The following is a 27,855-nucleotide window of genomic DNA, read 5'->3' on the forward strand; positions in this document are numbered from 1 at the left end:
CATACAAGAGTTTTATCACCAAATTAGGAAATGTTTTTGAAGGATATTTAAAAAGCAACATAATATTAATATATTGGATGACAGAATTTTATAAAGATGTCATAGCTCCCCAGATTGAACCTATAAATTTAACTCAGCAAAATACCAAAAAAGATTTTTAGTGGAACTCGACGAACTGAAACTAAAGTTAGTATAGAAGTCCAAAAACAGATAGTACAATTCTAAAAATGAACAAAGGTACACACCCTTCTACATATCAAAACTTTTTATTACACCACAGTAAGTAAGAGTGTGGCATTGGCTCAGAATTGGTTTGATCAGTGGAAAAGGACAAACTGAGGACATATCCATGCATATATGGAAACTGTACAATCATGGAACAAGGTGATATTAATTGCTGGACTCATTGACTAAACAACAACGGTTTTTAGTTTTGCTTATTTTACAGTGTTGGAATGCAACTTCCTTTTGATTACAAAGTTGAAAATGTGAAGAAATGCATGAGAAAAATTTCAGGATCCCCTAGAACTGCGTTGGTTCTTTAAAGCTTTCAAAGAATTTTTATCAGGTTTTATGAGAATAATGTAGCACTTGGGGAGGAAGATGCAGCCCAGGAGCCCTGCACTGGAGGCCAAGATGGAGAAGATCTCCACAGCCACCATGACCTTCCCCTTGGTGCTGTGGTAGACAGGCAGGAAGGTCACCCAGACACTGCAGAACACCAGCACGCTGAAGGTCAGGAACTTGGCTTCATTGAATGTGTCAGGCAGATTCCTGGCTAGGAAAGCCACAGTGAAGCTCGCCAGGGCCAAGGAACCCAGGTAGCCCAGGACACAGTAGAAGGCAGTGGCTGAACCCTTGTTGCACACCAGGATGATGTGGTCAGGCTCAGAATGTGCATCTAACTCAATAAATGGAGGAGAAATTCCCAACCAGATGCCACAGAGAGCCAGTTGGATCAAAGAGCAGATGGGAATGATGAAGTTAGAAGCTCCTGATACCAGCAATCGCCTGATACTTCTTCCAGGTTTTGTAACTTTGAAGGCAAGAATCACAGTGATGGTCTTGGCCAGCACGGTGGAAACAGCCACTGTGAACACAAGGCCAAATGCTATTTGCTGGAGAAGGCAGGTGGCTGTGTTTGGACGGCCAAGGAAGAGTAAGGAGCAGAGGAAGCACAGGAGGAGGGTGATGAGCAGGATGTAGCTGAGGGTCCTGTTATTGGCCTTGACGATGGGAGTGTCTTGGTGCTTCACAAAGACCCAGAGGACTGCAGCTGTGAGGACAGAGAAACACAGAGCCACGGAGGCCAGAGCCTTCCCCAGGTCATCCTCAAAGGCTAAGAATGTCACCAGCTTGGGGAGGCAGCGGTTTCTCTCCATGTTTGGGTACTCGTGATCTGCACACGGGTTGCACTGCTCTGCATCTGCGGAGAAAAGGAAGACTGTTTCCACTTCACAATTTGCTCCTTTTTCCCTGTTAAGGAAAATGGTCCCCTTTGCAATGTCATGGTGAGTCCAGCCTGCTCTAATGTGTACCAGGACACACTAAAGTATATTTCTGCACTCCTGACCCAGAGAGAATGCTCGTCTCTAGGTGTAGGAAGCTCACTGAAACAAGCTCCTTAGCACATGGGGCTCTGGGGACTCATTTTGTCACTCAGAGATATTTCTTTCAGTGTTTTATTTTCTCAAAGTGATGTATTTCCTGTATTTCATATGGGCATAGATTCTTCCAAACCCTCTTCTCTACTGTCCCTAGTGTTTTTATCTGGAGAAGCTTGTGTTCACATGGGTTAAAATATTTGTCTGCGGTCACCAGGTTTAAGTTTTTTTTTTTTTTTAATACTCAAATGTAGATGACCTATTTAAAATATCTATCACTCCTAGGACTTCCATACATCAGTCAATACTCTAATTTCCTGCATGGACTCATCACTCTTTCCATATAAATGTTGATATGCTGTGATTGCATAGAAAATAATTATTGCTACTAGGTTTTTTTAAAGTTTTTTTATTTTTTTTTAATTTTTTGACAGGCAGAGTGGACAGTGAGAGAGAGAGACAGAGAGAAAGGTCTTCCTTTGCCATTGGTTCACCCTCCAATGGCTGCCGTGGCCAGCGCACTGTGGCCGGCGCACTGCGCTGATCCGATGGCAGGAGCCAGGTACTTATCCTGGTCTCCCAAGGGGTGCAGGGCCCAAGGACTCAGGCCATCCTCCACTGCACTCCCTGGCCACAGCAGAGAGCTGGCCTGGAAGAGGGGCAACCGGGCCAGAATCCGGCGCCCCAACCGGGACTAGAACCTGGTGTGCCGGAGCCACAAGGTGGAGGATTAGCCTAGTGAGCCGCGGCGCCACCACTACTAGTTTTTTAATGGTTGTATGGGAGTAAGTGATATTTTCATCACAGTATTGAAAGAGAACTTTCCACTCCTTTTCACTGAAAGCATGGCTTGTTCATCATTTTAGTCATGTGAACACCACATGTACACCACATTGTCTCTGTTGAAGTAATACACTTCGGCAGCAGCAGCATGAAGGAAGTCATTAAGAACAGGCCAGTTGGTGACCATGTCTCTCTCTCAATCATATGTCAATTTAATAAACAAAAGTAGATTCAGTGTTGTGGCATGATATGTAAAGCCACCAGCTGCAATGCCAGCATCCCTTATGGACATTATTTTGTGTTCCAGTAATCCATTTCCAATCCAGCTCCCTGCTAATGGCCTGGAAAAAGCCGCAGAAGATGGCCCAAGTACTTGGGTCCCCTGAACCCATGTGGGAGACCCAAATGAACCTGGCTGCTGGCATCTGCCTTGCCAAACCTGGTCAATTGTGCATGTCTGGGGCTTGAATAAGTAGATGGAATCTCTTTCTCTCTCTCTCTCTCTCTCTGTCTGTCTCCTCTGTAACTCTTTGAAATTAAAAAGAAATATTTTTTAAAAGAAAGGAAATGATATTAGTTGGTCCACACTTGTAGTAAAGTGCTTCTCAGGTTTTAAGTTGGTAATCATACAAGCTTCATGGACTGGAGGACTGGAGGTGTTATGTAGTTGCATAGTTATTAGGATGTTTTGTCTGTATATTTCACACTTATTGTCTCTTATTCTAGTATAGAAAACAAAAGGACAAAGGGAGGCATTCATTATGTGTACTACACAGCACGCACTATGTAAAAGACCCAGCACAGAAAGTAATACAGTATTCCCATCACAATTCCTGTGAAGTAGCTCCCTGTTTCTCAGGTGTGTATGGAAAAGTTTTGATTTCAAGATTTCTAGAAATCCTTAGGGAGCCTTAACAAATGCTCATCTGATATTTTTTGTTCAGACATTAGTAGGCCTACTAGAAGATCTCAGATTAAGACAGCCTCATCTAGCACTGGATGGAAAAGAAGGATATCAGAGAGAATCAGTGTCAGTGTTGAGCTAGAGAGGATGAGCACCACCAGACTACTGAGATGGCGAGAGTGAGCATACAACAAGTGTATGGAAAGAGTGAGTGAAAGTGTGCATAGAGAACAATGGGGCACTCTTATCCCATTATAAAGATTCTTGGTTTCCTTTTTATCTAGAAATAGTTAAGATGGTGGAGTTTTCATAGTGAGTTACATGTTTTCTACCTGTATGATTGGAAATGTCTCTCTCTGGACAAATAACACAAATATAGCAGCAGACAGCTCTTCCTTCCTGTGGCATTTTCCTGAATCCTGGACCACACCTCTGGCCACATAAAGACTGAGGAGTCTGAGGGGGAAAGAGAAGCGATGGTCATTGTTTTGCACATCATTAGGCACTGTGATAAGATGTCTCTATTTGCCCCATCACTCTGAAGGTCATCACTGTCTTCCCCATTCTCTGTCTTGTTGATTTTTTCATACATCCAATTTGTAGTTTCTATGATGCTCTTTCCAGGTTTGTCAATTGTCTACCAAACATTATGAGGGTACCTGATTGCTGTAATTTTGTTCATCACCAGATCTATTCTTCTAGGCCTTTGTTTCTTTCTACTACATTTCTTCCTCTGAAATCTTTAACATTCATATCATTATTATGTAATGTGTATATTTGAGACTGAGTATTCAGAAAAAGACAAGGCCACAGAGAAATGATGAGCAAATGTTATAAAAATATGGATTGTGTATCTAATCCTCTTCTGGACTTCTAGATTCAGGAAGAGTATCAATTTCAAGAAACTAAGAATGCATTTTGGGCATAAAGCATGATAGTTACACAAATCACCCACAAAATTCCCTGGGGGATTTCAACAGTAGAATGATGATAAAACATTTGACCACAGCTGTGAGATGCTATGCAGAAATGAAACTGCACTTATTGGCAACCACAATGACAATGAAAATGAGAATGCTTTCTACAAATAGGCGATGGATAGATCAACTTATAATTTACTTGTGTTCATGCTGCATTAAAATATATGACTCTCACCATATTTAAGATATCACTGTTCTTCTAAATCTATATACCTGTATATATATACATGAAATGAAAATTTTTCACCTTATATAAATAAAAAATTGAAAAAATTTACAATTTCTGTACACATGTATTTTGTAATTTTATGTCTATATACTGATATCTATCGCTATTCATTAACATTGCTCATTTTAGTCACTCAACATCTGAATGCATAATTATTTCCAAAGTAAAAACAGCAATAACTAATACAAACATAAACTTCTAATACACATTGACTCATATATGTGTAAGGGACACCATATCTTTTGAAGCCAATATGTGAATTGAGAATTGAATGCTTATTTAAAATCTCGCACTTAATCTCCTCTCAGACCTTCTGTATGTATCCAATATTTCCATGGATCCACACCTTCTTGAATGCTATAGGCCATTCTATCATCTCTTCATTGAGGACCAAGCCTTGGTCATGTGCACTCTCAGAGGAGAACTCCCCGATTTTAATCAGCAACCGAAATCCAGCAGGAAAATTCACAATGTTGTGGATATCATAATGTGCCATATGGTGTCTTGTTTCATGGAAGGAAACATCCTCCCCAGCACTGTTGGTAAATTGGATTTTCTTCAGGAGTGGATGAAGCTGGAGGGGAGGCACAATTGGAAAGAGGGAGAACATTCAGATTAGAGGTGGGAGGTGCATATGACTGAGAAATCCTTCTTTTGCCTCCTGTGTATCTTCAGGTTTTCTATTTGGTGGAGGCTGACTTTTGTCTGAATGATCATCATATCATTGTTCAAATGCAGGGAATTCTACCCCCCAACACCCATTAAAATGATGGGGACCATTTGAATCCAGAGAAATCACAGGATGTGTCCCACAGGGTGGCTGACCATGAAAGATTGTTAGAGGTTTAGGAAAGCTCATCTTAGTTTTCCAAATGTAAACAACATGACTTTATATATGCAATATCTTGATTATTGTGATGGTTCCATAGGTGAGTGCAAACATGTGCACTTTTCAAAATATACCCCCTACCAAATAGAATGAAATCCTCTCTTTGACAAAAAATGGATGCAACTGGAGACCTTTATGCTTATGCTTACTGAAATAAACCAGTTCCAATCAGAAAATATAATTTGTTTTCTGTGATGTGTAGTAGTTACTATAGATGCAAAGAAAAACCCCACCATGTATCAAAATGAAACTGATATCTTGGATTTCATTTTTGCTTATCATCTTGTGTAAGTTCCTGTGGAACATGGTCTTTCTACTTTTCATTTATGAATCATTATGATTACTGTGGCATTACACCTGTGATTATAAAGCAAATTGAAATGCTATTTTTGCAAAAATTAAAAAGAAAGGAAGGAGGGGAGAATGAGGGAGGGAGGGAAGGAAGAATGGATATCTTCTTAGAAATGTATCTATGAAATACATGAAATCTATTATGTTCATATCAATATTTTTTTACTTTAGCAAATTTGGGCTGGCCTTGTGGTGCAGCAGGTGAAGCTGCTGTCCACAGTGCCCAGCATCCCTGTGAGTGCTGGTTAAATTACTGTTGTTCTACTGCTGGTTCAGGTCTCTGCCAATGTACATGGGAAAGCATTAGATGATCGCCCAACTGCCTGGGCCCCTACACTCACATGAGAGACCCAATTGAAGCTCCTGCATCCTGGCTTAGAGTGTTCCCAGTCCTGGTCCTTGAAGCCATTGTGGAGTGAATCAGCAGATGCAAGATCTGTCTCCTTTTCTCTTTCTGTCTCTCACTCTCTTACAGTAACTTTGATTTTCAAATAATTTTTTTAGAGTTTAACAATATTGAATAAAATATCAGATGAATTCTGTTAAATAAATTAGAAATCCAAGCATAATTTTTCATAATAAAGTTTCTGGAACCTGACATCCCTGGCTGCTGCTGGCAAGTCCAAACTGATAAACATGTGTATACAGTTTATGTGTAATTCTATTTGTATAACATTTTCAATGAAATAATATCAGAAAACTTCCAACAGAGGCAAATTGATGGAAACAACCAAATTCAACAAATACTCAGGAGCCCCAGTAAATTAGACTAGAAGAGAAATTCACTGCATCACATTGTGGCAACACTCAGCTCAGTGAAACACAAAGAAGAAATCCTAAATTGTGCCAGAGAGAAACGATGAATCATATTTAAGGATAATTTAATCAGACTCACACCAGATTTATCGCAAACACTACAGGCAAGGAGATAATGGCATGATATATTCCAAGTTTTAAAAGACAAACAATGACAACCTAGAATACTATACCCTGAAAAGCTATCATATATGAATGTAGGGAAAATAAAGATTTTCCACGACAAACAGAAACTGAAGGAATTTGTATCCTCACATCCAACCCTACAACACTGGCTCAAAGACGTGCTGCACACAGAAATACAGAAACAAGAACTTCACTACAAAAAAAGGTGAATGTAGAAAATGAGCCAACTAAACTACAAACAAATCTCAAAATACATAAACAGCTTGTTTAAGGAACCATGACTGGAAAAAGACAGTATTTAATAATAGTCACAGTGAATATAAATGGCCTCAACTCGACAACCAAGAGAGACAGACTAGCGGATTGAATTAAAAAAGAGAATCTATCTATATGCTGCCTTCAGGAAACACACCTTATCAGCAAAGATGCATGCAGACTGAAAGTGACAGGGTGGAAAAAGATATTTCAAGCTAACAGAAATCAAAAAAGAGCTGGGGTGGCCATCCTAATATCAGACAAAATAGACTTTAACACACAAACTATTAAAAGAGAGAAAGAAGGGCATTATATAATGATTAAAGGATCAATCCAACATGAAGACATTACTATTATAAATGTATATGCACCTAATTACAGGGCACCTGACTACTTGAAAGAATTACTAAAGAACTTAAAGGGAGATATAGATTCAAATACAATGGTTACAGGGGCATTCAGCATGCCACTCTCACCAATGGACAGATCAACCAGACAGAAATTCAACAAGGAAACAACAGAGTTAATTGATGCTATAGACCAAATAGACCTAATAGATATCTTCAGAACCTTTCACCCCACAGCCACAGAGTTCACGTATTTCACCCCAGTACATGGAACGTTCTCTAGGATTCACCATACGCTAGGCCATAAAGGGAGCCTCAACAAATTCAAAAAAATTGAAACTATACCATGCAGCTTCTCAGACCATAGCACAGTGAAACTCAAAATCAACAACCCAAGAATCTCTACACCATATGCAAATACATGGAGAATGAACAACATGATTCTGAATGAACAGTGGGTCATAGAAGAAATCAAGAGAAATCAAAGGATTTCTAGAAACAAATGAAAATGACAGCACAACCTATCAAAACTTGTGGGATACAGTAAAAGCAGTGCTAGGAGGAAAGCTTATAGCAATTGGTGCCTACATCAAGAAACTGGAAAGGAACCAAACAAATGACCTCTCAATGCACCTCAAGGATATAGAGAAACAGCAGCAAATCCAACCCAAACCAGGCAGAAGAAAAGAACTACTATAGATTAGAGAAGAAATAAACAGAATTGAAACAAACAAACAAAAAAACAATACAAAAGATCAACAAAACCAGGAGCTGGTTCTTTGAAAAAATAAACAAAATAGACACACCATTGGACCAACGAACTGACAAAAGGAGAGAGAAGACCCAAATCCATAAAAGTAATGATGGTAATGGAAATGTAACAGCAGACACAACAGAAATAAAAAGAATCATCAGAAACCATTACAAAGAGATGTAAGCTAACAAATTGAGGAACCTGGAAGAAATGGATAGATTCCTGGACCCTTACAACCTTCCTAAACTGAGCCATGAAGATATACAAAACATAAACAGACCCATAACCATGAAAGAAATTGAATCAGCAATAAACGCACTACCAAAAAAGAAGAGCCCAGGACTGGATGGCTTCACCACTGAATTCTACCAGACTTTTGAAGAACAACTAACCCCAGTTTTTCTCAAGTTATTCAAAACAATTGAAAGGGGGGAATCCTCCCAAATTCTTTCTATGAAGCCAATATCATCTTTTCTTTTTGACAGGGGAGTTAGACAGTGGGAGAGAGAGACAGAGAGAAAGGTCTTCCTTCCATTGGTTCACCCCCCAGATGGCCGCTGCAGCCGGCGTGCTGCACCGATCTGAAGATAGGAGCCTGGTGCTTCCTCCTGGTCTCCTGTGTGGGTGCAGGGCCCAAGCACTTGGCCATCCTCCACTGCTTTTTTGATCCACAGCAGAGAGCTGGACTGGAAGAGTAGCAACCAGGCAGAACGGCACCCCAACCGGGACTAGAACCTGGGGTTCCAGTGCTGCAGGCAGAAGATTAGCCTAGTAAGCCATGACGCTGGCCACCAATATTTCCTTAATCCCTAAGCCCTGGAAAGACACAGCAGAGAAAGAAAACTATAGACCTATCTCCCTGATGAACATAGATGCAAAAATACTAAACAAAATCCTGGCAAACCGAATCTAACTACACATCAGAAAGATCATTCACATGAACCAAGTGGGATTTATCCCTGGTATGCAGGGATGGTTCAGTGTTCGAGAATCAATCACATTAACAAGTTGAGAAACTGAAATCATATGATTATCTCAATAGCAGCAGATAAAGCATTTGACAAAATACAATACCCTTTCATGATGAAACTTTAAGCAAATTGGGGTTAGAAGGAACATTCCTCAACACAACTAAGGCAATTTATGATAAACTCATGGCCAGCATCATATTGAATGGGGAACAGTTAGAGGCATTTCCATTGAAACTGACATCAGACAGGGATGCCCACTCTCACTATTGCTATTCAATATAGTCCTAGAAGCTTTAGCCAGAGACATTAGGCAAGAAAAAGAAATTAAAGGAATACAAATGGGAAAAGAGGAAGTCAAACTATCCCCGTTAACAGATGACATGATCCTATGTATAGGGGATCCCAAAAATTTTTGTAAGAGAATATTGAATCTCATAGAAGAGTTTGGTAATGTAGCAGGATACAAAGTTAATGCTCAGAAATCAACAGGCTTTGTATACACTGACAATGCTGTGGCCGAGCAAGAACTTCTAAGATAAATCCCAATCACAATAGCCACAAAATATTGAAGTACGTTGGGTAAATTTAACCAAGAATATCAAAGACCTCTATGAAGAAAATTACAAAACACTAAAGAAAGAAATAGAAGAAGAAACAAAAAAATGGAAAAATCTGCCATGTTCATGGATTGGAAGAATCAATATCATCAAAATGTCCATTATCCCAAAAGCAATTTACAGGTTCAATGCAATGCCAATCAAAATACCAAAGTCATTCTTCACAGACCCAGAAAAAATGATGCTGAAATTCATATGGAGAAGCAGGAGACCGTGAATAGCTAAAGCAATCCTTTACAATAAAAACAAATCCGGAGTATTCACAATTCCAGAATTCAAGACATACTACAGGGCAGTTATTATCAAAACAGCCTGGTACTGGTTCAAAAATAGATGGACAGATCAATGGAAACACTGGAAATCAATCCAAACATCTATAACCAACTCATATTCAACAAAGGAGCTAAAACCAACCCCCTGGAACAGGGACAGCCTCTTCAACAAATGGTGCAGTGAAAACTGGATGTCAACATGTTGAAGTATGAAACAAGACCCCTATCATCATACACCATATACAAAAATCCACTCACCATGGATCAAAGATCTAGATATATGCCATAACACCATGAAATTAATTGAGAGCATAGGGGAAACCCTTCAAGACATTGGAACAGGCAAAGAATTCTTGAGAAAACACCAGAGGCACAGGTAGTCAAAGCTAAAATAGCCAAATGGGTTTACCTCAAATTGAGAAGTCTCTTTACAGCAAAAGAAATAGTCAGGAAAGTGAAGAGGCAACCAACACAATGGGAGAAATTATTTGCAAACTACATGACTGGTAAAGAATTAACAACTAGACTCTATAAAATGATCAAGAAACTCCACAACAACCAACCCAATATAAAGATGGGCCAAGGACCTTAACAGACATTTTTCAAAAGAGGAAATCCAAATGGCCAACAGACTCATGAAAAAATGCTCAGGATCTCTAGCCATCAGGGAAATGCAAATCAAAACCACAATGAGGTTTCACCTCACCCCAGTTAGAATGGCTCACATACAGAAATCAACTAACAACAGATGCTGGCGAGGATGTGGGGAAAAAGGGACACTAATCCACTGTTGGTGAGAAGGCAAACTGATAAAGCCACTATGGAATACAGTTTGGAGAGTCCTCAGTAACCAGAATATAGCCTTACCACATGACCCAGCCATCGCACTCCTTGGAATTTACCCAAAGGAAATTAAACTGGAAAAAAAGAGCTGTGTGCACTTCAATGTTTATTGCAGCTCAATTCACAATAGCTAAGACATGGAATCAACCTAAATGCCCATCAACAGATGACTGGATAAAGAAATTATGGGTTATGTACTCTACAGAATACTGTACAGCTGTTTAATAAATGAAATCTGGACATTTGCAACAAAATGAAGGTATCTGGAAATCATCATGCTGAGTGAATTAAGCCAGTCCCAAAGGGACAAATATCGTATGTTCTCACTTATCGATGGCAACTAACTGAGCACCAAAGGGGAAACTTGTTGAAGTGAAATGGACACTATGAGAAACAATGACCAGATAAGCCCTTGTCTTGACTGTTGAGGAAGAACTTACTATTTTATTCCTTTTAGTATTTTTTTTTTCTGCTTAATACCATTAGTTGAACTCCTTAGTTAATACACAATTATTCTTAGGCATTTAAAATTAACAGAAAAGTGATCTCTGTTAAATATAAGAGTGGGAGTAAGAGATTGAGGAGATATACAGTTTGGCACATGCACACCCAACTTACCTCCAATGGTAGAGTTAGAAATATGCCAGGGGATTCCAATTCAATCCCATCAAGGTGGCATGTACCCATTCCATCTCACTTGTTAAAGTGATCATTTTAAGTACATAATTGTCAAAGAGATTTCACAAATAAGACCAGTGTCTGTAAATAATGAAGGATAGAATTAAAAGGGAGACAATGATCCTACGGGGGAAGCAGGATGCACAGCAGCCTCATAGAATGGCAAATGCCCTGAACAGCACTCCAGACTCAGAATCAACCCTTGGGGCATTCGGATCTGGCTAAAAGGCCCATGAGAGTCTCACAGGCATGGAAAGCCAAGGCACTGTGGCAAAAATGACCTGAATGAAACATCTCGGTGAATGAGATCCCAGCAGAAAGAATGTGCCATCAAAGAAGGAGGTACCTTTCTCTGAAGGGAGGAATGGACCCCCACTGTGATATGGCCTTGACTAAATAAGATCAGAGTTGGTGAACTCAGGAGGCTTCCAAAGCCTTGACAGCTCATGGCAAGAGCCTCGGGTGATTACTGACTTATAGATAAGAGTGTCAATTGTTAACTCAACAATGGGAGTCACTGTGCACCTGCTCTCCATGTAGGATTTCTGTCCTTAAAGTGTTGTACTGTAAGAATTAACAGTAAAACAACTAGTCAAACAATACTCTATATCTTGTGCGGTTGGGTGGGTGCAGTCTTTTGAAATCTTTACTTAGTATATACTAAGTTGATCACCTGTATATAAAGATAATTGAAAATGAATCTTGATGAAGAGTGGGATGGGAGAGGGAGTGGGAGATAGGGCGGTTATGGGTGGGAGAGAGGTTATGGGGGAAAAAGCTACAACAATGCAAAAGTTGTACTTTGTAAATTTTTATTTACTATATAAAAAAACAATACCCTGATGGCAGTTAGTATCTGAACAGTGTGTATTAACTCTTGACTTTCAGAGTCTCCTGACACCTGTTGTGGGACAGCCAATTCTTTAAAGGACTATCATTATGTCTTCACTAATTTGAACCAAGAACTTCATAAATATTCTCTAATCTTATATTTGTAAGCCTTCTCGGCCAGTACATTTACTTTTAAAATGTGAGTCTATCAAATCACAAATAGGATGTTAATTAATATTGGATGTAATCCCAGAAATTACATAGTGAAGTAAACATGCTGAAGTCAATTTAATTTACATATATGTATAATATAGAATATATATTTATCTTCTGTGAGACATTCAATTTATTTGATTTACTCAAATAATTTGATCAGGATATTTTCCTGTTTCAGAGTCATTTTATGATAAAATGTGCACCCCACTGCTATTTGCCCCAGTAATGTCTCACAGAGGGCGTGGACTACAGCACACCTGTAGGGGATATTATTATAGGGTATATAGTTGTTGTGGGATATGTCCAGAGTCCACATTTCCTAACCTTACATACATTCCAACAAAAAGAGTACTTTTGATCATTTTTTCTTCCCAGTCTTTGTAATGAGCTGTGTTAGGATATTCTAAACATTGCACTATACTCTGAGAAACATTATTCTATGATATGTCATTATAGAATCTGTATTGAAAATGTTACATGGAGCTAAACTCACTCCCTAGATTAAGTCTCATCAACAAATGCAGACATTTGGATTTCCACATGCAGAGATTTTAAATCAGACTGCTACCTCATACCCTATACAAATATCAACTCATAATTTATCAAGGATCTAAACCTAAAACCTGAAACCATCAAATTACAAGAGGCAAACATTGGGGAAACACTACAAGTCATTTCCCTGGCAAGAATTTCTTAGATAAAATCCAAGAAGTAAAGGCAATAAAGGCAAGAATATACATTAAGCTAAGTAACTTCTCATCAGCAAAAGACACACTCATCTAAGTGAAGACACTACTTACAAAATGGGAGAAATATTTGCAAAACATGGTTCCAATAAAGTATTAATCTCCAGATGTATAAGGAATTCAAGAAACTTAACAACAACATAACCAACAATCTAGTTAAGAAATGAACTAAGGATATGAACAGGGATTTTTTCACAGGATTTTTTCACAAATGCCCAAGAGAAACATGAAAAGAGGTTCATGATCACTAACCATCAGGGAAGCACCAATAAGAACTAACGTGGGATTTCACTTCACCCCACTTTGAATGAATATTATCCAAAATTTGAAAAATAGCAAATTCTGCTGAGGATCAGGAAAAAAAGGTACCCCAATACAATGTTGATGGGAAGGATTATAAGCCAGTACAAACATAATGGAAGACAATAGAGGAACTCCTCAGAAAACCAATATTGGTTCTACAACATGGCCTAGTTGTCTCAGACCTGGGAATGTATCCAAATGAATTGAAATCAGCACAAGAAAGAGTCTCCTACACTCCCAACTTTACAGAAGCTCAATGCACAACACATAAGATGTAGAATCATCTAGAGGTCCATCAACTGATGGCTGGGAGAAGGAATTGGTGAGATACTTATATATATATATATAAAAAATCATATTATATCATCTCACATATATGAATATTACACAGCCATAATTAAGAATGAAATCTTGACATTTAAAACTGGAGGTCATCACAGTAAATTACATAAGCCAGAGGTACAAAAATATTGTTTCCTCTCATTTGTGTTAGTTAATATATGAGTATAAAATTGTGTGGACTTTAGATAATTTCCTATGTAATTATAAGTAGTGCTTCGCTAAATCAAATCATAGGCCGGCACCATGGCTCAATAGGCTAATCCTGCACCTAGCGGCGCCAGCACACAGGGTTCTAGTCCCAGTCGGGGCGCCAGATTCTGTCCCGGTTGCCCCCCTTCCAGGCCAGCTCTCTGCTGTGGCACGGGAGTGCAGTGGAGGATGGCCCAAGTGCTTGGGCCCTGCACCCCATTGGAGACCAGGATAAGCACCTGGCTCCTGCCTTCGGATCAGCGTTGTGCACCACCCGCGGCAGCCATTGGAGGGTGCACCAATGGCAAAGGAAGACCTTTCTCTCTGTCTCTCTCTCTCTCTAACTGTCCACTCTACCTGTAAAAAAAATAAAAAAAATAAATCAAATCATATTATTGACAATATGTTCCTCTTTCACACATTAAAAAAATTAAGTGGTTGCTACTGAGGACTCTTGCAGTACTAGTAATGCTATGTTCTTAATATGGGTGTTGGTTGTAGTATGATCAGATGACCAAAAACTCTTTTATCTGTAGACTTATGTGCATTTCTTAGCATATAGACCATTTTAAAATTATTTTTAACATGTTGCATAACAGAAAATATATTTAAAATGCTCCATAGCAGATAACAAATTCTCCACACATAGATAACAATTACAGATGTATCTATGCCCAGTCTGTTGTGAAAGAACCCACTTTCCATTATACCTGATCATGGCAATCTCAACATGAAAACATGGTCATGTGGTACTGCAATAAAAATACCTGAGAATGCCATCAGGTGTTCAATAAATGTCCTGTTCTGGGAGATGTTTACCTGCCATGGAAAAATTCTTGGTTGAGTTGCATCTCCTGGAGATCCCTTTTCTATTTGCTCTGAAAGCATCTTATGGAGGGCATGGGCCACTGCATACACAGCATTGTAGATGAAATAGCTGGAGTCAGATATGGTCAGCATGTCAATGCGTCCTGGGAAAAACTCAAAGGAAGCATTTGGTGGGCAGACTCCAATTGTTCCACAAAGTGACCCAGTAGGTAAGCAGTGAAAAGCATGAAGCCATAGTTGACTGAGGAAGAAATCTTCTGGGTAGTGGGAAGGGTCCACTGTCTTGACAAAGTGGTTGAGGCCAGGGATTTCTTCCTTGTGGTATGAAAATGAGAAGCCTCCATGAAAAGAGTGTAGCATGTGGTCTGTCTCCTTCACAACAATCTCCCACTTTGCAGCCATGATCCACACCTTCCCCAGGGTTAAATAGAATTTGCTTAGAAATTCCATGGTATACACACTCCTTACATCACCATATAGAATATGCACATTTGCAGATGAAATTCGAAGCCCTGCTAGGAAGGATATTTCAGTTTTTTCATATCTTGACTTAGTGTCTGGGAGCTTTATTATATTGGCCAAGCAGAGACCTTTCTTTACCATCTCGGTTTGAATATCCTGTAGGAACTTCTCTCCTTTCATATCATTAGATACAAAGATCACCACCCAAATCCAGCCAAAATGTAGTAGCAAGGAGAGCATTCCACAGGCCAGAGAGCTGTCACTAGTGGCCATCTGATAGAGTGATGGAAACTTGTCTCTCTCACTTAGCATGGGATCAAAAGGGCCATATGTGATCTGAATGGAAAGAAAACCGGTGTGATTTGACTTTTGTGGGTTTTGAGTTTTCTGTCTTGGGAAGTGATTTAAAAAAGTCCTATGAAGAAATATCATGTGTAGGCATAAGAAAATTCTATCACCTGGGATCAGAGTAACTGTGCTTCAATGCCTGTTGCTTTTAGGAGAAGAAATGTACATCTTCATTCATAGCATGAAAGATAATGTGTAAGATACCCACGTTCTTCATGTATATTTGGGAAGAAGAAGGCATGTATTTTAGATTCAGAATCACCAGGACATTGGTCTTTCCCACCTCTCACCTCATGAGACATGTGGAGAACAGCTCCCACTGCAACTGGTGTTGTGTGTTTCCTCAGGGACAAATATTTTGTGTGGGTTGATCTCCTGATACTTTGAATTTCATTTGTTTTCAAGCATATCCTAAATTGTCTTGAAAAATATATTCACCTATCATCTCTGAGTATACATAAAATTGCTTTTCAGACCACAATCATCCTAAGCTATTGCAGTCTGAGCTTGATGGTAATGTGTGCAGATTGCTACCTATTTGTAGTGGGTCTCCATTCAGAATCCTGGAAATGTGAATACAGGCCCTGGGAAGCAGCTTGATTGGTTACGTGATTGGTTTCCTAACACCTACTTGTAAGATTTGGATTGATTACTTTCACCATGGTCAGTGAGCACCAGCACTATGGTGGCTATTTTGTGATTATACTGTGAATGGGTGCACACTGTCTGCCTGTATTTGTTTCTTATTCTGTCAAACAATAAGATCTAAATCTCTTAGTTGCACATGGAAGTGAACTGGGAGTCCTGTGAAGGAATCTGCTGAATGTGAGGAAGTCAGGATTAGGTCTAGGGAGAGGGTAAAATCTCATCTAAGTGTAACTCAGCCCCAAACACTCCTTGATGATCTTTGGGACTGTCATGGACCTCAGTGGGTTCCAAATGGAAAGTCTGGGCCCAGGTCTTGATATACCCATGTCTAACATTGAGTCATCCTAGGATATCTCTGTGCTGTGGGTATTTCCTGTCAATAGTCAGCAGTCAACTTTCTCAGCAGGTGGGGATGGATACATTGGGCCTAGACAGTGATCTCTCTCACAATCTAAGGAATTCCCCAGAATCTGTTTCAAATTGTGGTGCTATATGTGCAGTTGTGTTCCACGTGACCTTTGCTTCAAATTGGACATGTCTGGTGGGAGATGGCAGAATTTCTCACCAGAATTCACAACAGATTTACCTGTGGGGTTTTGTACAGCTCCAACATTGTTCCAATTTCAGCTGAAAATGCTGACATGGTTCCAGCAATTATGGCAACCGTCTTGCCTTGTGTCTGGCAGGTGTAGTTAGGGATGAAATGAATGTTTCCAGTCAGCCAGTGCAGAGTGCTCCTCAGGGTGAACTGACCACTGGTAACAGAATTGTAGAGCTGGAAACCCAGGGTCAGGTTGGGGAGGAGCTGGGGGTCCTTATTGATCTCCTGGATAGCAAAGCAGAAGGCCAGCACGTATTGGTAGTTCTTCCACAGCCACCTAAAGATAGGAGCAACATCAGGGAGAAGGGTGAGACTATGGAATTCAGAGCAACAACACAGCCATGCCCTGAGGCAGCAATGGTCATACTCAGGCTTCCACGCAGTGGTGCCTCAGCTCTGGCACATGGAGGAGGTGTGAGTGAGGTTCCAAGGGCTCTAGAAGATTTTGGAATGACCCTCAGATTTCTCTGAAGCAAACTGTGTCCATGATCACACTCACCTTCCCTAGTCCTTCAGGAAAGCCTTGATGTGTCCCAACATGGGATTTCACTTCTACTTAGGGATGGAACCCAAGAGGAAGCATCTCTGTTTTCAGTACCCTCTGAAATAGTTGAACACCATCTGACTTGTCAGTGATTTTAGCGTTTGGAAGCATCTCTAATCTATTCACCATAGGGATTTTCATGAGCCCTTTCTGTAATTTTCTGTTATAATATACAAATACTAACAGAAGTATTTTCATTCAGTTATGTTTGTCTTGAAAATGAGCATTTCATTCAGAATTTCAAATTGTCATAATACTTACAATGTTTATTTTAATTCACTCTTTTCCTCATCCACGAAGTTCCATTTTATCTATTTCTCTATCTATATGCTACTGAAGTCTGTTTAGTTCTTAGATTTACTTATTTGAATGGCAAATAGCATTGATTGAAATGTTTCTTGCTTTTAATCATTCTGCTTAAATGCAATTATTTATTTCATGAAGAGCTTTATTTTTCAGTGCTTGGTTACTTGTAGCTCTTGCTGTCAGTTGAAAGCTGAGAAGTTTGCTTCTTTTTCCCCCAAATACATGCCTGCCCGGTATTAAGTTCTGGACCGTGTACAAAGTTGATAAAAACCCTATAGAGATCATAAGCATTAGCGCTAGATATGTGTATTCATGACTGACATCTCACTCAAAACCCAAATTTTTTCAGTGTTCTTAACTCATCTTTCAAGTGTATGCAATAAGCTGCAGTGATAATAAAATAGAGATCTCTCCAAACTATTTCTGTGATTCCTATAACCTTGAAACAAATTTAAAATATAAGAAATGTTTTTAATTAGATTCCACTTAGTGATCTCGATGATATTATTTCACAAAACATGGAACTTAAAGCAGTTTAGAATGGTGATTTGACACAGGATCCATGTTTTGAAATATGGCCTTGTTTCATAAAAAAATGTGCAAAAGTACTTGTGTGTGAAATATTTTTTAAACTTGGAAGATTTTTAAAAATTTGATGATAAAGCAAGATTGATTTTAGAATATGATGTCTAGAGGCAGAACAAGTCTATGATTGCTTCATTGATCAATTTTGCCAAATATTCAGTTTATAGATAACACCAATGGTAAAGTTTATATATCAGAAGATTGAAAAACATATATTCTTAGTAAATACATTTAAAGTAATTACATTTCATCTACAAAGATGCTGGACACTTGCTGGTGGGGGAACAAGCATTTTATAAACCTTTAACTTTATCATAATAAGAATTTTGTTTTGTAGTAGTAATATCCTTAATTAGCAGATGAAGGGCATAAGGCTTGATGTCATCAACAGAGAGAAGGCACAGTCAGAACTTTATCTCCTTTCTGTAAACAGTTCTCATACTCCTTCCAGTATCTACAGTGACCATGTAAATGACCTTCCAAACTGGTACACTTCTAATAATAAGATAGGGTGATATTAATGAATACACAAGGATTATTGGCATAAATAGGCTGTAGGAAGCAAACCAGGATGTGTGATCATTCTAGATAAAACAAATCTGTCTCACATGTAGACATCCACTGATTTCATGATGCATACTGCAACCATGCATAGCGTGTTTAGTTTGTCACATGAAAGATACTTGGTAAATTATTTGATGAATAACCAATATTTTGTTCAGTATATCCTAACATTCATAAGGTTTAGGTTTTCCAAGTTGTGAGATATAAATCATATGTAATAAGTTATATAAAAAAAGACTGAATAGAATTTTGATAAAAAAGAAAAACATGTATTCTTAATAGTTACATCAATAATTTACATCAATATTTTACATCAATAATAAGTAAGCACAAGTATCTTGATACCAAATGTAGACCTAGCTATTAAGATATTATGAGAAGGGGGCTGGCAGTGTGGCATACCCCGTAAAGCTGCCGCCTGCAATGCTGGCATCCCATATGGTTGCCAGTTCAGGTCCTGGCTGCTCCACTTCCAATCCAGGTCTCTGTTATGGCCTGGGAAAGCAGTAGATAGCCCAAGTGCTTGGGCCTCTGCACAAATGTAGGAGACTCCAAGGAGGCTGCTGGCTCCTGGCTTCAGATTGGCACAGCTCTGGCCATTGCAGCCAACTGGGGAATGAACCAATAGATGGAAGACCTCTCTCTGCCTCTCCTCTCTCTGTGTAACTCTGACTTTCAAATAAATAAATAAATCTTTAAAAAATAGTATGAGAAAAGTATGCTACAGGTTGATAAAAGCCACAAAATGGATAAAACATGGAAACATTGTGCAGTGAAAGGTGCCAGTCAATGGATGATAACAAATCAATTTCTATGCAGTCTCCACAACAGGCATCTATGCTTGTGGCATGGGCTCCTCCTGAGCAAAAGAGATTCTCAAAGTTCCCATACAGAATACCATAGATTAAAGAGTAAAGATTTATTTTCAGGAGCGGGTTCCCAAAAGACTTCTATTGAGTAGATTGCAAGTGTTGATGTATGGGAGGCAGTGTGTATGTCAGGTGGTGGATCTCAGACACAAACAGCTTCTCTACCAGGCACATTTGTTAGCAGTGACACCTAGAGTGAGTGCCTTAGATCGAACACTGTCCTCAGGCCATTCTCTGTTCCATGGGTTTTGGATGGGGCAGGCAGGGGTGGGGATGGGGATATGGGCTGGAGTTCCATTTGTCTCATTAATTTCAAGATTCTAGGAGTCTGTTCAGGATATCAGATGAATACAAAATATATCCATCTCTCTCTCCTCCCATGAAGGAGTAGAGAAAAAAATAAAATGGAAAGGGAAGGAACACCAGCCTTCATTGATCTGCATTCCTGAAACTTCTGTGTACATTTTTTAGAATTCTTAAGCAGATTAACCAATACAAACACACACAAACTTGCAATCTGAACCACAGTTAACACATAACTCAATGTTGGACTTACCAGTTTACTGTCATTTTATCCTTTGGCCTGGATAAAAAAGATAACTGGACCATGTCTGATTCTGGTTCCAGGAAGTAAAGGGGGAAAAACCCACCCAGTACCAGGTCTCCATCTCTGTAGACACTTGACCTCATGGAATTATCACAGTTCCAGGGAGGTATGTCCTGTGAACTGTATAAAAGATTCAGGAGTAGGTTGAGAAAAATCACAGTAAAGAACATGTCAACTCAACCCAACATAAAGTTAAAGACTCTGTTGATATTAGTAAAAAATTCTTTTGGATTATATCTTCTGTCTCAGCCCCCTGCAGGGAGAATAGATCTCTATGTAGGCACAGCTGGTCCCAGTATTGCTGTATGCCCTCATCCTATAAACAGTGTGTGCTAGTCTACTGAGTCACACAGGGACACAGCTAGAATCACAAGGAAGACATTTCAAAGGGAGTCACAGGGCTGAGGCCTTGCCTTAATGTTCCTAAGATCAGATGAGCTCTGACTTCTATATATTTTCATTGATAAACTTCTGTCCCATCCTAGAACTCATGGCATCACCTGAGGCTATGCACCTGCCGCTCTCCTTTATGGGAAAAACAGCTTTGGAAAAACATGCTTTGGACTCTATTTTGTCCCTGGAGCATTGTGGGATATAGCTCTGTAAACCTGTGTGCATAGGGGCCAAGCATTGTTAGGTCAGTCGCCTGTTTTTGGGATTTGGTAATTGTAGAAAAATTAGTGTTGGAATCAGAAAAAAAAAAAAAACACACAATCGGTTTCACTATTTCACATGATTCTTCATAGAGAAGACCAAAGGTCAAATTCACCACTGATGACCCTACGTGTATCATAGAAAGTCTCTTCATGGCTGTGTCTAATGTCTCTCCCAGGCCTGCAGTATTCAAATGGAGAAATGGGCTTCATGATTTGCCAATGAGTATGCATATCCAGAGAAGGGCAGAAGTTCATCCCCACACCAACTCCTCCACAAAACTGATCCACTTACACATCTTCTTGTGTAATCTGCTTGAGTCCATAGTGCATCAAAATACAGTAATGATTCTCACCATATATGATTAAGCATTTCAGAATGTGTACAGGAAAATATGTAGCATCTATGTGTTTGTGTGTGTGCCTCTGTCTGCTTAATTTGCTTTTTTCTTCATGTTCCTATCATTCTCTCCACTGCTGATACCAACTTCCACGTCTAATAGACACTGGCTGAGGACATGTGTGAGAAACTTCATATTTTATGCATACATGTGAAGTGAGAATTAAATGCATATTTCAAAGTTTCACATTTCAACTCCTCTCACCTCCCTCTGTTTCTAATTCATCTCATGAAGCCACACTTTCTTGAATGCAGTAGGCCGTTCTATCATCTCTTCATTGGTGACCAAGGCTTGGTCATGTGCACTCTTTCAGGGAAACTCTCCAATTTTAGCCAACAACCCAAGACCCAGAGGAAAATCCACACACTGTGGATATCATCGTGTTCCAAATGGTGCCTTGGTCATGGAATGATATGTCATCCCAGCACTGTTTGCAAATTGGATTTCCATTGGAAGTCACTGAAGCTGTAGGACAGGCATAATTGGAAAGAGAGAGCAGTGCAATGAGTGGTGAGAGGTGCATGTGTACTCAAAAGTCCTTATTTTTCCTCAACCTCCCTATTCTCAAGGTTTCTTTTTGGTTGAAGTTGAAGTGTAGTTTTTTTTTTTTTTTTTTTTTTTTTTTGTATATTTGAGGCCACCATTTCATGAGTTTAAATTGTGAGAAATTGATTGTTCATGCACCCTTGAAACAAACTGGGAATTGTTTTAACTCAATCAAGAAAAGTGTATGGGCCAGCGCTGCGGCTCAATAGGCTAATCCTCTGCCTGCGGTGCCAGCACCCCGGGTTCTAGTCCCAGTCAGGGTGTGGGATTCTGTGCTGGTTGCTCCTCTTCCAGTCCAGCTCTCTGTTGTGGCCTGGGAGGGAAGTGGAGGATGGCCCAGGTCCTTGGGCCCTGCACCTGCGTGGGAGACCAGGGAAAGCACCTGGCTCCTGGCTTCGGATCAGTGCAGTGCGCAGGCCTCAGCAGCCATTGTGGGGTGAACCAACGGAAAAGGAAGACCTTTCTCTCTGTCTCTCTTTCTCTCTCACTGTCTACTCTGCCTGTCCAAAGAAAAAAGTGTATGAAGTAATTGCAAGGGTGGTTAGGGTATGAGCTGTTGTAGAGTCCATTCCACAAAGCTTTGGTTGCAACTTTATGGAAGCTAATTTAGTACTTCAATAACATAAGCAAAACATGGATGGAGATATTAATATTAATTTATGTAGCTCACACAAGTGTGAACATACAGGATTAGGTTTTTTAAAATAATTTCATTTTAGTTCAGAATTGAAATTCAAGATGTTTTTTGCTCAACAATTACAAATAAATCCAGGGATTTTTTTCAGATTTCACCATTTCTGTTTATAGACACCTTGTATTACCTGGTAGGCTCAAACTTACAAAAATGTAAAAATGCAATTTTATGTATACATATCATATTATATAGATTATTTTCTGTCTCTGTCATTGGACTACTTATTGAGTGTGATTTTCTTTGATATTATGGGAATCTGGGTATGACCAAAAAGAAAACTTCCAAATCTTCTGACTATATTGAAATTATCTATACTGTGAATTAACCCTTTTCTTCTGGATCACATGATGCCTGATGTAGGATATATTAGGAATATATCATTGGAATCCTTTGACATATTCACTTCTTTTCTAAGGACTAAATAAGAACACAGAGTATTTGAAATAATATTATTATAAGTGCAAATAGAAATTAGATAGTGAAATAAACTTTCTGAGGTTAAATTTTACATCTGGGTATTTGCGTTTTCCCTAGACTTTAATTCATTTAATTAATTATATAATAATTATATAATAATATGTATATTATATATTATATTATAATGTATATATATTATATAGTATATATAATATATATTATATTAGTTATATAATATATATAATATATATTATATTAATTCAATAGAAGCATATATAATCTATAGAAGCATTGAGCTTCTATAGAATTTTCTTTAAGATATTATGATATAAATATATTTATTATTTATACAATATATAAACATATAATTATTATATAATTATTATATATTATATTAATATCAATGTATTAATTAATTAATGTAATATTAATATAATATATAATGATTATATAATTATATATTATTATATTATTATATAAATATGTAAATAATTATATAAATATATAAATATAATAATAAATTAATTATATATAAAGACAATTAAATATATTTCTTAAATATATTCTACACATAAGCGATGGATTCAAATAATAAAGGTATAAATTTAATAAAAATCCATCTATAACTCCTGGAAAAAAAGGCATCCAGATATTGTAGTGATATTGCTTTCAAGATGAGCATGAGCATGTCTTCTACAAATATGCACAGACTACATGGTGATGTGACGAGTCTTGTCATTGTACACATTGTGGAAAAGTGCTTCTGCACATTGGGAAGATGTAGATCGTGGCAGCACCGTGGGGCATTGTTGTGGGTGAGGCAGTCCCCATGCTGTTCTACATCATTGTGAGCACAGATAAGATCACATTTCACATGCCCAGTGCTTTAGGAAGAGTGACTCCCCACTCATAGCATGAAAGAAAAAATGCACCATCACCGAGGCTGTGTATGCTTTACAATTCCGACTGAGGAAGACATGAACATTGCATGTAGCATCATCAGGACAGTGGTCTTTCCCTTATTTTCTCCTCTTGATTTTGGGGAGCACAACCCCCTCTCTCAGCAACTACTGTTATATGTTCACTCCGTGACTAATGTAAATCTTTACTGCATTAATGTCTTACAACTTTGGGGTTCATGTGTCACCACAGCATAACCTGAGTTACCTTTTGAAAAACAATCAATTTCTAGCCCAGAACCCTCCAAAGCTATTGTATTTTGTGTTTGGCAGTTATATGTCCTGACTGTGGCATGTTTGAAATGGTTCTTCCATTAAGAATCTCTGAGATGCTAATGCAGACCATTGGAGTCAGCAGAAATGGCCCATGTAGTTGGATTCCTAACACCTATATTGGAGACTTCTATTGAGTGCCTGGCTCTTGGTTTCTTACCAGAGCCAGATGGGCTTCTGCCATTGATATGTGCTTTTAGTGAGAAAACAGCAGATAGGAGCTCTCTGTCTTTCTCTCACTGTTTCTCTGCCTCTCAAACAAAACAGTAAGAGGTTGTAATGGGAATGTTCACTAGGTGTGCTTTGATGAAATCTGCTTTTGTGGAAGAGATTGTGGCAGGCTTGGGCTTGAGCAGATGAGTGTGTGAATTCCAGTGTAACTGTAACTGAGCCTTAAATGCTCTTTGGGGAATCTTCAGGACTAGCACGGCCCTCAGCTTCATCTGAAGTGGAAACCAGATGTCCAGGTCTTTACCTCTACACATCGAACAACCCTTGGTCCCTGGATGCCTTCTAAGAGAGTCTTGTCTTAGGACAAGACATTTTTGTGTGCTGTAAATATTGCTTATGAACCGCAGTTCTGTGATTAGTCAATAGCCAATATTCACAGAAGGTGCAAATAGGTATATTATCCCCAGACAGGAATAAGAATGGGGTCTCTCAGGTTGCACTGCTTCCTACCTGTATTACTTCTCCCACTTGTCAATATTCTCAGAATCCAGCCAACTCTCTGGGATATGTTTTATGCCATGGTAGGATACCCATCCTTGGCTTCTACATTTCCCTTTCATCAGATGCAAGAGAATGGTGTGGGTGGAGCTTCACATATGGCTCTTTAGAATTAGGAATCCATTTGCCATTGGGGTTTTTAGAGTTCCAACGTGTTCTGGTCTAGGCAGAAACTGCTGACAGGGTTCCAGCAATGACAGAAAGTGCTTTGTATTGTGTATGGCATTTATAGTTAGGGGGAGTAAATGCTCTTTGTAAAGAAAATGCAAAACATTTCTAAGGATGAATTGGTCCATGACAAAGGTATTGAGATTTGGAATCACATGGATAGATTGGGGCGGTATTGGCGGTCCTTATTGATCTCCTGGATGGCAAAATAAAAGGCCAACATGTTTGGGCAGTTCTTCCCTAACCACCTAAATGAAGTAGCAGATTTAGAGAGAAGGGTGATAGCCTGTCTTTCAGTGCAGTTTCATAGCCAAACCCTGAGGTAGCCAAGTCTGGATTCAGGGTGTTAGTGATGCTTCAGGGTCCCTGGAGGATGGTGGAATGTCCCTCTGACTTCTCAGAGGCAAACTGTGTCCATGCACCACTTCATCTTCATGAGCCCTTTGGGAAAGCTTTGGTAGACTCCCATGTGATAGGTCATTTTTGCGTAAGAACAGAAACCAAGGTTCATCTCTGTTTCCTGTAAGTTCTGGAATAGTTTGAATAGAACCTTGTTTGCCACTTGTTCATATATGTGAGAGTATTATCATCTCTGACCATATTCACCAGTGTGATTTTCCCAGCCTTTTTGATAATTTTCTACTCTTGTATATCAGCTCTTGTCAAACAGGTTTGTTAAGTTAGATTTTCAGTGAAACAAATGCATCCAAATCAGGACTTCTGGTATCAGAGAATTTACAGTGTTTACTTTGCTTCTATTGATTGATTTCCTGGATACTGAATTTACCTTTGTCTTTTCACATTTGGCAATTGAACGTTCTCTGTATTTTCCCACATTTCCTGCCTGAAAATATGAGTTCTTGGAATTTAAGATGGGTTTATGTTATTGTGAATAAGAAAACAGATGTTCCGTTTTCTCACTATGAGTTGTTTTGCTCAGCTTTCCTTGGAATTCTGGACTTTACCTTATTTCCTACATTTTATCCGAATTTGAATGTCAGGAAAATCGTTACTTGTTAATTATATGGGAATAAATATATTTATCCAATCATTTCTTCAGTTGGAATACATTATTTTTTAGTTTTCAATATTGAATTAACTAATAAAGTGCCATTTCAGTTTTGTTCCTTCATATGAAGTATTTTCACAGTTTCAAGTTTTCAGTGTTTCATTTTTAGTATAAAGGTACTTTTCTATTTTTCACACTGTGTTGTATGTATTATGTTTACACATGAATTTAAAATTTTCTCCTGTGGTCTAAAAGGTGTTGCTTTCCCATACACTCCTGACTAAAATTGGATTTCTGATCACACAGAGTATTCACCTGTGGGACACTAATGGATCTGGCACAAAAATTACTTTGCGGATGTCTTCTATTGAGTCATTTTATGTATTTTTAGACAAGTTTTATTCAATAAATATAAATTTCCAAAGTACAACTTTTGGATTATAGTGGTTTTTCCACCACAACCACCCTCCCACTCACAAACCATCCCGTCTCCTACTCCCTCTCCCATCACATTCTTCATTAAGATTCATTTTATTTTATTTTATTGACAGGGAGAGTTAATGAGACAGAGGTCTTCATTTTCCATTGGTTCACCCCCCAAACAGCTGATTCAGCTGGCGTGCTGCGCCAATCCGAAGCCAGGAGCCAGGTGCTTCCTGCAGGTTTCCCATGCGGGTGCAAGGCCCAAGCACTTGGGCCATCCTCCACTGCCTTCCTGGGCCACAGCAGCCAGCTGGACTGGGAAAGAAGAAATCGGGATAGAACCGCTGCCCCAACCAGGACTAGACCCTGGGGTGCCAGTGCCACAGGTGGAGGATAAGCCCAGTGAGTCACTGCACTAGCCCAGATTCATTTTAAATTATCTTTATATACAGAAGATCAGCTTAGTATATACTACATAAAGATTTCAACAGTTTGAACCCACACAGGCACACAAAATACAAAGTACTATTTTAGTACTAGTTTTACCATTAATTCTCATAGTACAACACATTAAGGACAGAAATTCTACATGGGGAGCAAGTGCACAGTGACTCCTGTTGTTGATTTAGCAATTGGCACTCTTATTTATGATGTGAGTGATCACCCAAGGCTCTTGTCGTGAGGTGCCAAGGCAATGGAAGCCTCTTGAGTTCAAAAACCCTGACCTTATTTAGACAAGGCCATAATCAAAGTGGAAGTTCTCTCCTCCCTTCAGAGAAAGGTACCTTCTTCTTTGATGGCTCGTTCTTTTCACTGGAATCTCACTCACAGAGATCTTTCATTTAGGTCATTTTTTGACAAGGTATCTTGGCTTTCCATGCCTGAGAAACTCTCCAGGGCTTTTTAGCCAGATCTGAATGAGTTAAGGGCTGATTCTGAGGCCAGAGTGCTTTTTAGGGCATTTGCCATTCTATGAGTTTGCTGTGTATCCTGTTTCCCATGTTGGATCATATCTATTAAGTTCTGTACTATGACAAAGTTGGTAGAAAACTTGAAGACTGAAGAACATATACTTGTAAATTTCCCATCTTATTATAAGCAACTGGCAATATACTAATGCAAAAAGTCTGAGTAAATGTTATGAGAAAAGTGTATTTCACACTAATACAGGGCAT

At 39.0% G+C, this 27,855-nt stretch overlaps 1 protein-coding gene across 1 annotated transcript; it reads right to left on the reverse strand.

The window, feature by feature from the left end:
* Positions 1-512: 512 nt before the first annotated feature.
* LOC127482682 (vomeronasal type-2 receptor 116-like) lies at positions 513-20,410 on the reverse strand. The gene is made up of 7 exons (XM_070067754.1): positions 20,358-20,410; positions 17,948-18,055; positions 16,919-17,210; positions 14,866-15,672; positions 4,847-5,074; positions 3,624-3,747; positions 513-1,426 (listed from the first exon to the last, which is right to left on the reverse strand). Exons 1-7 carry the CDS (start codon positions 20,408-20,410, stop codon positions 513-515), a joined length of 2,526 nt encoding a protein of 841 aa, XP_069923855.1.
* Between the last annotated feature and the right edge of the window lie 7,445 nt (positions 20,411-27,855).

Source organism: Oryctolagus cuniculus, unplaced genomic scaffold (genome assembly GCF_964237555.1).
Source record: "Oryctolagus cuniculus unplaced genomic scaffold, mOryCun1.1 SCAFFOLD_50, whole genome shotgun sequence".
Classification (NCBI taxonomy): domain Eukaryota; kingdom Metazoa; phylum Chordata; class Mammalia; order Lagomorpha; family Leporidae; genus Oryctolagus; species Oryctolagus cuniculus.